General features: G+C 38.8%; 1 protein-coding gene across 1 annotated transcript in view; it reads right to left on the reverse strand.

The window, feature by feature from the left end:
• nf2a (NF2, moesin-ezrin-radixin like (MERLIN) tumor suppressor a) overlaps positions 1-13,423 on the reverse strand; it is a 31,547-nt gene that overhangs the window by 3,157 nt on the left and 14,967 nt on the right. Inside the window, exons 5-15 of the mRNA XM_026187186.1 lie at positions 12,924-12,992; positions 12,406-12,488; positions 10,861-10,936; positions 10,154-10,288; positions 9,733-9,807; positions 9,472-9,585; positions 9,013-9,135; positions 8,538-8,755; positions 6,840-6,945; positions 5,349-5,467; positions 1,766-1,925 (exon numbers count right to left, since the gene is read on the reverse strand). Of these exons, the coding sequence (XP_026042971.1) occupies positions 1,766-1,925; positions 5,349-5,467; positions 6,840-6,945; positions 8,538-8,755; positions 9,013-9,135; positions 9,472-9,585; positions 9,733-9,807; positions 10,154-10,288; positions 10,861-10,936; positions 12,406-12,488; positions 12,924-12,992 (1,278 nt within the window). The remainder of the gene's footprint in view (positions 1-1,765; positions 1,926-5,348; positions 5,468-6,839; positions 6,946-8,537; positions 8,756-9,012; positions 9,136-9,471; positions 9,586-9,732; positions 9,808-10,153; positions 10,289-10,860; positions 10,937-12,405; positions 12,489-12,923; positions 12,993-13,423) is intronic.

Raw genomic sequence — 13,423 nt, forward strand, 5'->3', positions numbered from 1 at the left:
ATTCTTGGAACTTATCCGTGACTCAGCCTCCTTCAAACTCCTCTTCCTTTTTAGTGCGCCCCCCGCCTTCCCTAAACTTCTCACCTCTTTTAGCAAAGCTGACTTAGCTTCCTCACTCTTGATTTCTTTTCCCTTCCCCCTGCAATGCCACGAGGCCTGGCCCCTTCCCTCACTAACAAGATAAATGCCAACGCCTCTGGTTCAATTAAAGCAACACTTTTAACTCAGCTCCTTTTCCACTTGCATGTCAGAGGTGCCCCCATCAATCCAAATGACTAATCACCAAGCAAAAATCAATTAGTGCTCCCCCTAACAAGCGTATTTTACACTCAAGAGACAAAACGAAGGAGGGTGGGCTCTTTTGTTACACAATGTGCTGTGAACAACCCAAATTTTTATTTGATACTTTTATTTAAATTAGAGAGATACTGGAGTGGTAGGATAAAGGAGAACAAGTCTAATCTGCCAGTTCATCAGAGGACAGCGGAAATATAATCTTTTTATAACAATGCTGCTGACTTTGACCAATCAATTATGAAATATCCCACAGGCCAAGAGCCTGTCACATCTACTGTTTTTATATCATTACTAAACCAGAGACTGGGTGAGATGAAATCGCTAATACTAATGGAGTTGCTATAAGATGAATGCAAACGCACAGATTTTCACAAAGACTGTACCTAAAAGATGGACACAAGTAGGCTACTGTGACGTCACCTGTTGTTCCAACGTGAAGCCTTGAGCTGACCTCTTTATCTGGTGCATTTTTTGTCTTTGGAACCAGATGTGTCACAGCAACAGGTATATATGATTTGGAAATACATCGCACTGCATGCTCATGGCTGCCTGTCAATCACAAACATAACCCCTGTAGCTTACCCTGCTTTAACCTTCTTTTTGACTCAAATGAGCACCATAATTTACAAAATAGCTCAATAAGACTTGAGTGACTGAGACCATAAATTCATGAATACTTGGTTTTTGCACATATAGTCGTTGCCCTGCTACTAGAAACAACAGCTTTATTTTTTTAGACCTGGTTGCTAAGTCCATCTTTTATATACAGTTGTTGTCGCTACAATAGGAGGGGGCCATCCAGGAAGTATTCAGAGTTTATTTAAACTTCATAATACTGTAAATGTGGCTCATGTAAGCTCATTGGATAGCAGTTGAATGGCTTAAATAACTGTAAATGTAGTGATGTGTTTCTCACTTCATTAGATGTTTTAGTGCTCATTTATATTCATTAACCATGAGAAAAATATCCAATGCATTTGCTTCACTTCCAGAACCACTTTATGCTTCAAGATTTGCTGTTTTTAATTAAAATAATGATCACATGTACCTGGCATCAGTAGCAGTTTGCCTCCCCCTAAAACTAAAGTCAGATTAGCTTGAAATAGTAGTAGCTGCTGAGACAGCTTTACTCACACTTTCTTATCTCTTCTCCTCTGCAACTGCACTGCTAGTGCCCATGCACCCACTGACATCTTGAAATTTTACTTTCAAAATTCAGAAAGATGGGTTTTTTTTGTCAGATGTGTGGGTGTTTATTTATGTAGTGTAATATCTGATTATTCGTTTTTCCAATATATAACCTCGAGGTAAACAGCAGAGGTAATCAGATTTCTGTTTTGGATCTGAAGGCCTATTGAAAACTATTTCTGTGTGAACACAAATATGGACAGACAAGCCAAGGTTACTGGGAAACATCTTATTTTTTAAGGACTGTGTATGTTTATGTGGCAGCTGAGCTGGGAGTTACCTTTTTAAAGTTACTGTGCTTGCTGGTCCCCTGTTCTGTGTTCTGATTGTGAATGATGTCTAGAGAAGTCTCCCTCTCTTTCAGCTTCAGACTTTCAATTTCCGTCTTCAGCTCATTCAGCTGTTCCTGCAGGTGCTTGCTCTTCTCCATGTACTCAACCCTATGCATGAACAAATTGCCAGTTGAGAAACAGCCATTATTTCCATGGTCATTAAGAATAAACACAGTGACAATAAGCTTAAATTAAGTCCAGAATTACACCATATGATTTCATATCAAATAGGCCGCCAAAGGACACATTAAAAGTTTGGCTTTAAAAGCGGTATAACACTATAATATGACATCGTACAAAAAGACAGAATATGTGGATTCAAGTTTTGATATAAATTCTGTTTAACTAAAGATAAAGACAGAATGTCCTTTTCCATTTGAAAATGTACTGCCAGCAGTCTGTAGGAAGTAGCTAAAGCCTGCCACAGTGACATCTCGCGGTAATTAGCATATCCATGACATCACTGTGTCAGCTGTCCTTCTGTCCTTGCATATAATACCCAAGAAGGCTGTTTTCATCACATAATTTTCAGTTTCTGGTATCAGACAATAGAATGAGCATGAAACAGTGACTGTTGACCAAGTTGATGTTTTGATAAAATCCTTATTTTCCCACTGTGATGTAATCTGACAACATCGCTACGTAGATAAGCTAAAGGCAATAGCTAACCTTTGATTTCAGCTATATTCGCATTTAAAAATTATTATATCTTCAAAGATCTAGTACGTTTGCATGTGCAGCTCATTCTGCTGCCAAGTGATGAGCTGAATGTGCTGCTGGGAGAAAAAAGTGTGTAACTTTTTGGGCATTAAAAAATGGGCGCTTTGAAAAAAATCACTAAAAGAAGCTTATGTGCAAGTTCAATAAGGAAGATCTGTATTCCCACATTTGCCTGCATTCTTGGGAGTCTGTGCTGCTAGTCTATCCTGTCCATGACTTCCTCTTTCCCACACTTTCAAACTGAATTTTGTCATCATCGCTCATTTCTATCACCAATTTTTATTCTTCTTTCTTCCTGTCAGCCAATCAGCTTGTGTTCTGTGTGCTTTAAACCTCACTGCTCCTCTGTCATTCTAACTCTCCGACTCTCTTTCCTGCAACCCACGTCCTTCCCATCTCGGCTTCCACCTGCTTCATCTCTGCCACCATAAACATGTGGACTCCGGGGGGTCCTGTCCTACTTCCTACCATTGCCACACTCTGCTCTGCTATGTAGCTTCATTGAAGTCTAATAGTCAAATAGAAACTCAAACTCTCTTCTTCAATAAATCATGTTCAGTCATTTTAAATGATCTCTTCTTATTGTAATAAAGTTGGCAACAATGTGGAGAAATTTTAATCAAGTGGAGCTGGGTATGCGTGTGAATGCAGAGGGGGAAAATGAGCTGGAAAAATGTAATAAATAATTTTTATCACTTGCTACTTTAGCACACTATAGTAATGGTGAAACTGCTGAAAACACACGCATCAGGCACAACAAACCAGACTTACTAGCAGTGTGTACCATTGTTAAAATGCTACTGTCTGTACTTACTAAAGAACTGAGATGTGTGGAAAGGAGAATTTTTGTGCATATGTATTTACATGAGTTTACTTTTCAGAATGCAACATTTGTGGAGCAACTTATTTAAATGAATTATGCATTACATGAATAAGATTTGCAACACATTGTTTCCTAGAAATTGTACATTTCTGTATTTCTGTTCCAATCAATAACACTGGTATTTTAATGAAACAGAGCAGAACTGAACTGAACTTAACATGTAATGTACACTTGGGTTTTAAGGGGTATTTATTATTTTCTTCTTTTTTTGGGGTTGTATGGAAGCCCCAAACGCAATTTCATTGTTCTTGACAATGACAATAAATAAATAAATACTAAATACTAAATACTAAATGTCAGAGGGAGGGAGGAGAACCCCCCGATACAAAAAGTATACATGCATGCGTGTTTACATTCTTCAGTGTTTTAGCTTTTAGACACATTTCTACACAGACATTGGAACACAAAAAAATCTCTGCATGGGTTTTGCAAGGTAGTTCACACACATCCTGACTTCATGTACATTCTCATTTTTTTTCTCTTCTTCCTTCATTTTCTTTCTTTCTTTCTTTTTTTTTTTTTTACTTCTATCAGGGCAATTTAATACCATATTGAAATGTCTATCAAAACGCAGATATTAATGGGACCTGAGTTAGTGTGTAAGATTAAATTACTACGTACCCAGAGACCCACTATTCCTGCAGAAAAAATAAGAGCAGCACATGCATTTCTGCATGAGGCACATTAAAAGTATCTCCATTAATAAATCGATGACCTGTCATTTGACTGTAACTAATTTTTTGTGCTCTACACATCGTACAGGTCAGCTATTACACATAGGTTTCAGGTTTGTACAGTGGACAAGTTCATCATAATGCAGTTCTCTTCTGGATAAATCAGTTGCCTCTCACTGACCTGAATTGCTATTTTAGAGAGAAACACATTCGTAAAAACCTGAATTTACACTGTAATAATTTTTTTAGTACATTAGTACATGGGGTGGCTGTAGCTCAGGTTGCAGAGCAGGTCAGCCACTAATCAGAAGGTCGGTGGTTCGATCCCAGGCTGCATCCTGGCTGCATGCCCAATATCCTTGGGCAAGATACTAACCCCGTGTTTGCCTACTGGTGGTGGTCAGAGGGCCCGGTGGCGCCTGTGTCCGGCAGCCTCGCCTCTGTCAGTGCGCCCCAGGGCAGCTGTGGCTACAATGTAGCTTGCTATCGCCAGTGTGTGAATGTGTGTGTGAATGGGTGGATGACTGAATGTAGTGTAAAGCGCTTTGGGGTCCTATGGACTAGAAAAGCGCTATACAAATGCAGGCCATTTACCATTTTATTTACCATTACTCTCACCCTGTTGTTCAAATATTTCACTTTTACATGTATACAAGTGTTTGTTTTTTTAATTATTATTTTAGCTACCAGAAATACTTAAATGAAAAACAACAAAAATCAATCAGCTATTTTACAGCATGTGTCTCTCAACTCCGCTGCAGTTTTCTGGTTTTGTGAAAAATTACCAGCTAGCTGCTGCCCTGCAATCCTACTCTTTGAAAAAAAAAAAAAAACTAATTACCCAATTAGATGACAACTAAGACCCAGGTAATTTACCCAACCGTACAGTCAGGGTCACACTTGTCAAAATGTACTTTTTCCTGTCTGCAAACAGTGACCTACAAGAACTACTGAAATAAAATGGCCAAATACGGGCAGCAGAACAACTTCAGTTAATGCTGAGGGGTCAAATATTCACCAGAGCCCTGAATTAAAATGTGCATATTTAAAATGATGGTGCTCCTGGACCAATTTAAATCTTTCTCAAGCATATTCTGAGGTTATTCAAAAGCACTTAAAATATGTATTTCTTTTCAACTGATTAATTCCTTCCAATGACAACTGCAAATAGGTGGAGCCACACAACCAGAAAGTGAGAAGGTGCAGTTTTAAGTCAAAATAATAAGTAGGATCAGCACAGAATTGGCTACTTACTTCTCCTTCTCGATCTCCATGGATAGACGTTTCATGTCAGTATCTTTAAAGTCAAAACTGAGGTTTTCTCTACTGAAGCTGACATCTTGAGGCATGCTGTCAGGTGCCAGTCCTGGGGACTAGGATTGGAAAAAAAAAACAATGAGGTAGAGGTTTATGAAGTGACAGTAATCTTAAATTACAAATAGGGGAAAAAAGGCATTACTTTCAGACATAAAAATGATAGAAAGAGAAACAAAAGCGAGCAAGACAGAATAAAAATATGTGGTTTTTGCAGAGTGTATGAGCAACAATGTGTGAAAATATGACACAAGGACACAATAGTAACAGACAAAGTGAAGAAGGGCACATGAGCTGATAAAAATGTGCTTTTAGGGTTTGATTAAATTTTTTGAAATGCATATGTCACAACCTAATACACCAAAATGTAAATTGTGTAATGTGTAAGTGCACTAGTATGTCTTTATATATTTCTTTAGGATCCTCATTCATATTATATCAATCACCAGTATCTCAATGTGTGTGTGTGTGTGTGTGTGTGTGTGTGTGTGTGTGTGTGTGTGTGTGTGTGTGTGTGTGTGTGCGCGCACGCACAGGCTAATGAATGTGGAATGTGTGGGTTTTTAACATGCTGAAAGCCCTTGTGTAGGCTGCCTGATGTGGTGCCTGGTCTTTTGCAAGTATCTCCTGTTCTGTTTGGCTTTGTATGAAAACAATTGCATGTGTCAGTGTGTGAACATGTGTGTTTTAAGGAGTCCAGATAAAACTGGTAACCCTATATGCTCATGTCATATTTAAGACCCACAACACACAATTTTCCAGATGGGGATACATTATCATTCTGTGAAACTACACTGCATGTGCACCTGCACCACCATTTGTTGATGGTTTTCCACAGAAGATATTTTCTCTCTGTGTCACTTGTTATTTTTTATGGATAATCTTTTAGGAAATTATACATAAAGTATATCAAAGAACTATGGAGGAAACATAATCTTTAGAAATATAAATTACAAAAAAGTATATTACATTTAGAGTGATCTTTATAAACACAGAGATGCAATGAATGGTGTATTGGTTATTTTTAAGCAGACATTCCTTTAAATTCTCAATAATGTATGATTATGCTGCTTTTTTTGGTTTTGCATGCATGTAGGAAAAGTGTGTTGGGGTTTGTGACATCATTTTGTGCTTTAGGATGTCATGAAGGGCATATCTTTTATCTTTTCTGATCCTCTGTACACAGATCAAAAGGTAAAATGGTATAACTGATTCGGTAATATGAGAAAATATATGGTCATTTTACTTGATTATTGGCTTACTGATGTATTTCTGAAAACAGATTGTGAATAGTTTCAGCCTCCCTGTTTGATCGTGAACACTCATATCTGACCTTTTCAGATACTATGTACTGCATGAATTACGTTATCTACCTATGCGTTTGAAGAATATGTGAAGATCAAGCCTGTGTGTGTGCCTTGGGTCAGTTACCACATAGACAGCCTTGCTGGTAATCTCCAGCAGCTTGTTTTTTGCTCTGCGCTCAGAATCCCTGGCTTCCAGCAGGTCCTGTTTCAGCTGCTCAGCCTCCTTGGCCCTGAGGTATAAACAGACAGAGAGATTGATACTTTATTCTTTCGTTCACCTCCCAGTCCTTCCAAGGAAACAGAATTATCTAAACCAAATCCAAAAATTATCTTACATAATTGGTACATTGGTACTCAGTGAACCTGGAATGTCACTTTGTTATTACGTAGATGATTGATGTATGACCCCAGAAGACAATCATTCCCGACTCCATTATTTCACCATCGAGTATCCGCACAAAGATATAAAAGTGTTACATGCGAGAGATTACATTTCTTTTGATTGTGTTCCTGAACATTCAGCAGTTGTGGGGGAGCTACGTGCCTCGAGGGTTTGAGTGGACAGAGTCATTTACATGTTGAGTACCACAGGTTTAAATTTTCTCTGTTGCAGAAAAGTGCTCATCCAAAAATTCCAGTTACTGAGAAGTGGTTAATGGTATCCATTTGAAATGATTGCCTAATAAACTGTGAAGTAGAGGCTGTAAAGTGATATTCTTAGTATGTATATTGTTTTTGTATGGAAATGAATTGATCGGCATCTATTAAGTTTTATAAAACCACTCAGTCAAGTCCCACTCTCTTTATATCCATCTGACTGCTACCGAAATAAGAAAAGTCAAGAGCGCACGGTGTACTTGATTGATTTTATCTACTTCAGGAAGTTTAAAAAAGAAAATGTCAAAATTGCTTTGCAAGGAAGAGATAAACCCAGATCAAAAAATACACTTTTAGTATTGTAGAACTTACAAGTACTACGGTGTTATAAAAGAGACTCTTTGACAGGGACTACCACCATCACTTGGTATTGCTACTATCCGTTAACTAGCACAAATATTAGTGCTTCTAGTTCAGATGACGTGCCTCAGACCAAAGTAGTGCAACAGAGTGACTCAAGCTGCAGTGCAGAAAAAAATGCCTTTGAAATTAAAATTTTAAACAAGTTTTAAGTTCTTATTTTTTGATGTGCTCCTGGGCCACTCAGGACTTCATTGTTATTCCAACTAGAAATTTTAAAAAAGGATTTATGACTGTGAATGCAAATTAGTGTAGCCATGATCTTGATCATTTCTTTCCACAAACAGACAGGCATATAAAAACCTAACAAAGCACTCAAAACCGCCCTTTTGGTTGTTTCTGCGACACAACAGGTGCCTCAAGGAACACTGTTTACTGTTTACTATAATGACATATACACCATATGCACGTGAACACACACACACACACACACACACACACACACACACACACACACACACACACACACACACACACACACACACACACACACACACACACACACACACACACACAACCACAGACAAACAGGCTTGCAAAGTGACAACAATACAATCCTTGCTGTTGCAGCTGGCAATAAGGAAAAACAACTCTTGGGAAGTTAGTGAGATGTGGGAATAAGTTATTTATATCTGAAAATTATGTACTGTGTGCAAATGTCTGATGTGGATACAAAGAGAGAGGATTTGAGTGAAATGCTGCTTATTGAGCCAAAGCCACAAAGCTAAACAAATACACTGTATAGTCTCCACAGCAGGACACACTCTACATTTATCCACCCAGTCCTCCTTCTTCTTCTCCCCACCTCCTTTCGGACTCCTCGGCCATCTTGAGGGCTACCATCTTTGCCTCCAGCATCTTCTGTTCCATGAGTCGCCGCTCTTCCTGGCCACGGATGGCAGTCACTTTGATACGCTGCATCTCTGTCTCAGCCTCGGCGGCTTTCTGGGCCAGCAGCTTGGCCTCCTCCTCTGCAATCTGGGCCTTTTCAGCCAGCAGGTCCGCCGTCTGCTCCGAACGCAGCTGGAGAGAAGAAGGAAGCGCAGGACGAAAGGGCAAACACACACAGATAGAGGACAAGATAAGTTAAAAACAGAGAGAAGATATGTCCAAGAAAAAACTGTAACGGGAGGTACATGCATGTACACTCGGAGGAAATTACCTGTAGATATTGTTGATGTTGAGAGAAAATTATTTTGTTTTAAATCTGGCATATACTGCATGTGTCACAGCCATCAACACTGGTAAACTCCAGAACGATCGAACCAACTCAATCTTACCAGTGCCTCATTGGCCATGTGAGCTTCATCCTGCAGCTGAATTAGTCTCCTTTTCAATTCGTCCCTGGCTCTCTCCGCCTCCTCCCGCAGCTGTTTCTCCCTTTGCAGACGTTGTCTTTCTACCTGAATTATACATACATATATATTTAGCAGTGTGGTAAAACATAAGATTACATGGTGGGGGAAAAATGGAAACATGTAAGAAGACAGATTAAAAAAAAGATCTGTTAACATAAAGGTGGAAAGGTAACTGAAGTGGAAAAGATGATGCACAAAAAGACAATGTGACAAAGCTTTACTGAAATACACCAAAGCAGCAAAAACTATGTGATGACATGGTGTGACCACGCCATTTTTATTAGAGAGAAATCAGGTTCAAATTTGTGTTTGTATTTGACTAGAAATTTGGAAACAAGTTCAACCCATTCTTCTGTTTCTGTGCTTTTCTATTACCGGTACCTGTTTTCTTGCCCTCTCTTCTCTGGCCTGAGCCTTCATCTGCTGTACTTCAAGCGAGTCCACCCGCCGCCGGCGCATAAACAGGTCGTGGTTCCCAATGCATAGCTGGAGGATCTACATAACAGAAATGGTTTACAAAACTCTAATTTCCCACTAACTACTAGTATTTGTCTTTATGTTTTTCAGCCTACTCAAGTGTTTTGATGAAAAGCAGTACTTACTAATCATGGTCAAAACAACTTGAATCTCAGCTCAACTCACCAGCTTGTTGACTCTTAGCCGTGAAGAGTTGAACTTGAAAACGTTGGCTTTCTTATCCAGAGGTTTGATTGTAAACTAAACATTGAAGAAACAAGAAGATGTATTCTCAAACATCAATAATAATTATGTATCGTCAAATGACAAAATAAAAAAAACACACCTGTTCTGTAAGACAGTTTCTTTGGAATCCATAGAAACACAACAGGGAATTATTTTTTTTCTCCTATTTTAACTGATGTTTTTTATTGTAATGTATTATCAATTATAAACTTAGATAACGTAAGCTTAACATAATTCATTAAAAGATTGAAAACCGACACTGAACAGTGGTAGCTCTCACTCCTATACTCCCATGACTTCAATTACCTTCTCTTTTGTCCAAATAATATATATCAAGACGTTAAACTGCAGATTTCCCCACCTCTTTGTCGCTGTATGAGATATTGCGAATCTCATTCCAAGGAAAGGAGCACTTGGGTGTCAGCTTGTTGTCTGGTTCGTATATGTGCAGGCCCAGGGCATCTACTCCCAGGAGAAGATCTGTTCCCTTTTTATTCTGAAGCATATCAGCAGAATAAACAAAGCTTTTTTATTACCCAGCTGTTCAGGGCCACTGGCAAGCAGCTGTGAAACCACCCTTCCGGCCACCATTTATTTGTACCTGCATTAAACAGTAGTGGCTTTGTGATGCTCCTGCTTGCCAAAACTTTTTGCTAGATTTGTGATAAACAATGCCAATTGCTAGGTGTATATATGCAGTCTGTGTTTGTTAATCTGAAAAGGAATGCTTGAAAACTATTTACTTAAGTCGGGTTTTACTTTTTGTTGATACTTCAAAATGTCTTGGCTTTTAGTGAACACTCTGATAAAGGCCATAGCCACCACCAGTGGATTACTTTGTGTTACAGGGTTGTTTTTGTGATGACTCACCTAGAAAATACAGAGCTAAATAGCACTATATTTAACCTAAAATATACCTATTTCTTAAAATATAACTAATAGAATCAAAAGGCAATCAGTTAAGTCAGGCTATTCTTTAATTAATAGCAACATGGTGAAACTGACACACCTCCAAATCCCTTATATCACCTGCTTTTGCGATGATGGAGCGAAGCAGCATTGACTCACCCTGATTAAAAAGTAATTCACGCCATACATGTCCAGGTCCTGAGCTATTTTTAAATACTCCATCTCAGCTTCATCCCTAGTTCAAAGACAGAAAGAGAGAAAACGATTGAGAGGGATCCAGAGGAAAGAGAAGAGAAAGACAGAGGGTGGGAGGAGAGGAGGTGCAGAAGTAGAGCGAAACAGGAGATCAGACCTTGTTTCTTCTGCTTTCGTGTGTGGCATCTGTCGTGTTTGTGTGATCTATAAAAACTCTGCCACGCAGCTCTTGCGAGGGTGAAAACATAACCACAGTGCTGACACAAAACACAACTATAATTCCCTAACAGGCTTAAGAGGTCATGCTTGATGGCAAACGAGACTTATTCCGATGCCTCCAAGACTCTAAATACTGCAGGAGAGAAAACAAATGCACAAAACTCTTCTCCCTTTCTTTCTACAGTGCTGTTAGCAAGTCAGGGTCAACTTAGCAAAAAAAAAAAAAAAAAAGAACATTAGCATACTTTGATGGCTGAGCAAAAATTAGGACAGACTTAGCCCTAAACTTTTAATAGTGTGCTGCATGATATGGGTGGTTGGGAAATTGATGATTTAAGCTTCATCAAAGTTTTAACAGGAAAGAGAGAATTATGCCAAGTAAACAAATTTTAACTAGGTTGGACACTGAGGATCTGAAAAAATAATATGGGAGAGCTTGATTTATGGAAAAACATGTAGAAGCACATAACATGTCAATTGCTTTGATGTGTTTATGCACTAACTTCACGGCTGTACTGAGTTTTTAAAGAAATAGAAATACATGCCAAATCAACCAAAGCAATTGCTTTAGTGGGAGTTCCGGCTATAGCAAGGGTCTCCAGGACGACATCGTGCTGGGTGAGGACCACCAGCTTCCCTCCCACTGATTGGGTTGAGAGGGTTATTGATCAGTACCAGTGACTCAGTTATTACTTTTCCAAGTGCTGAGGTTTATGGCTTTTAGAAATCACTGTCCAGCATTGAACTCACCACCCACAGAGTTGTAAGACACTCCACATCCCTCACACTTGCTCCCTAATCATTTTCAGCTTAGCTCAGTTTAGCGGTGGAGCAAAGTGCAATGGCACAAAAATAGATTTTCATTCTCCTGTCATTTTAGGTTCACTACAGCAATTAGGGCAATGCAATACCTATATACAGTGCAGTATTTACTCTTAAAATAGCTGCATTCATTTTGCTTCCTATGAATGTAGAGGGTGTTTAGCTACACTTAAATGATGTAAATTCATAAGTTAATGGACTTTTTAATATTAATATTAATAATAATTTTAATTTAATGGAATTTTTTAATAGTCCATCTAGTAATGCTGCTGAAATACAAAAAAACCTCAGTTCAGAGACAACTGCTATGAAATCCTTTTTGCATTTCAATGTAAGCCAAGTCCAGTTTTACATAAAACATTTCTTGCAGTATCAAGTTTTAGGCACATCCCGTGTGAACTCAAAACTTAAATAGTGCTGATGACTGTGGAACTTCACAGCAGTCCAGTTCAGTGCGGCAGCTTTTACCTAGTCCTACCCCTGTGCTCCGCATAACATGCTGTGATCCTTTCCTCCCACATTTCTGGAGTCATCTGGTACAAGTTAATCACCTGAAATGGAGAGGAACAGATTTAAATACAGAGGATATAACACATATTAAAATGGCCACGTGACCCGACCTCGGATAACCAGAAGAAGGTGGATGGATGGAAAATGCTAATAATGCAATAATATAACAAATATGTCAATCGAGAGTAAACTATCACACCAGATACTTCAGTTCACTTATCTGTAAATTGGCCTTCATTTTGAGATCAACTACTCACCTGTAAAGCCTTAAATTACTGTAATTGTTGTAATCCTATTGATTTAACAACATCTATTCATAGAAACATACATTGCTACATCAAGTGTCTCCAGGACCACATTTTGCCATGATCGCACACGCACACCGCCTCACGAGGTGAAAACAATATCAGCTATGCTTTTGTGAACGGTTACAATATCAGCCTCTCTGTCACAGCCGGTAAATGGCCATCACTCACCCTCTTTGGCAGCAGTTCCTCCTCAGCCAAGAAGCCAGGCTTGTGAACAGCAGGGTCATAATCTCCGTACTGTAAAATAGAGCAAAAGTGCCCCAGTTGTTAAAATCACTATCCACCTTTCATTCAATAACAGCCAAGACAATATCTCTCCTGGGAGCTGTTCATAAGTTAGAACTAGAGCACCTTTAAGAAAATGGTTTCCTGGACAATGAATGTCATTCATATGCACTGCACATATCAGAGCCCAGCTGTTGGGAGATAGTGTAAATGATGTTATTAGAAATATCTCTTGGACAACTGAGATCACTTATCAGCATAGATCTAAGGTGCAAATTATATTATGCATGTTTAAATAGAGATATAAATGGATTAGGCATCTCCAACTGAGGAGTTGTGGGAATTTGCTCTGGGCTACAGTAAAACAGGTAGAAGGATGTGAATTATACATGCGGCTATAGTCTGAAAAGTGGAGATTTTTTAAAGTAGGCTAATATGAACAC

The sequence above is a fragment of the Astatotilapia calliptera genome, chromosome 12 (genome assembly GCF_900246225.1).
Source record: "Astatotilapia calliptera chromosome 12, fAstCal1.2, whole genome shotgun sequence".
Classification (NCBI taxonomy): domain Eukaryota; kingdom Metazoa; phylum Chordata; class Actinopteri; order Cichliformes; family Cichlidae; genus Astatotilapia; species Astatotilapia calliptera.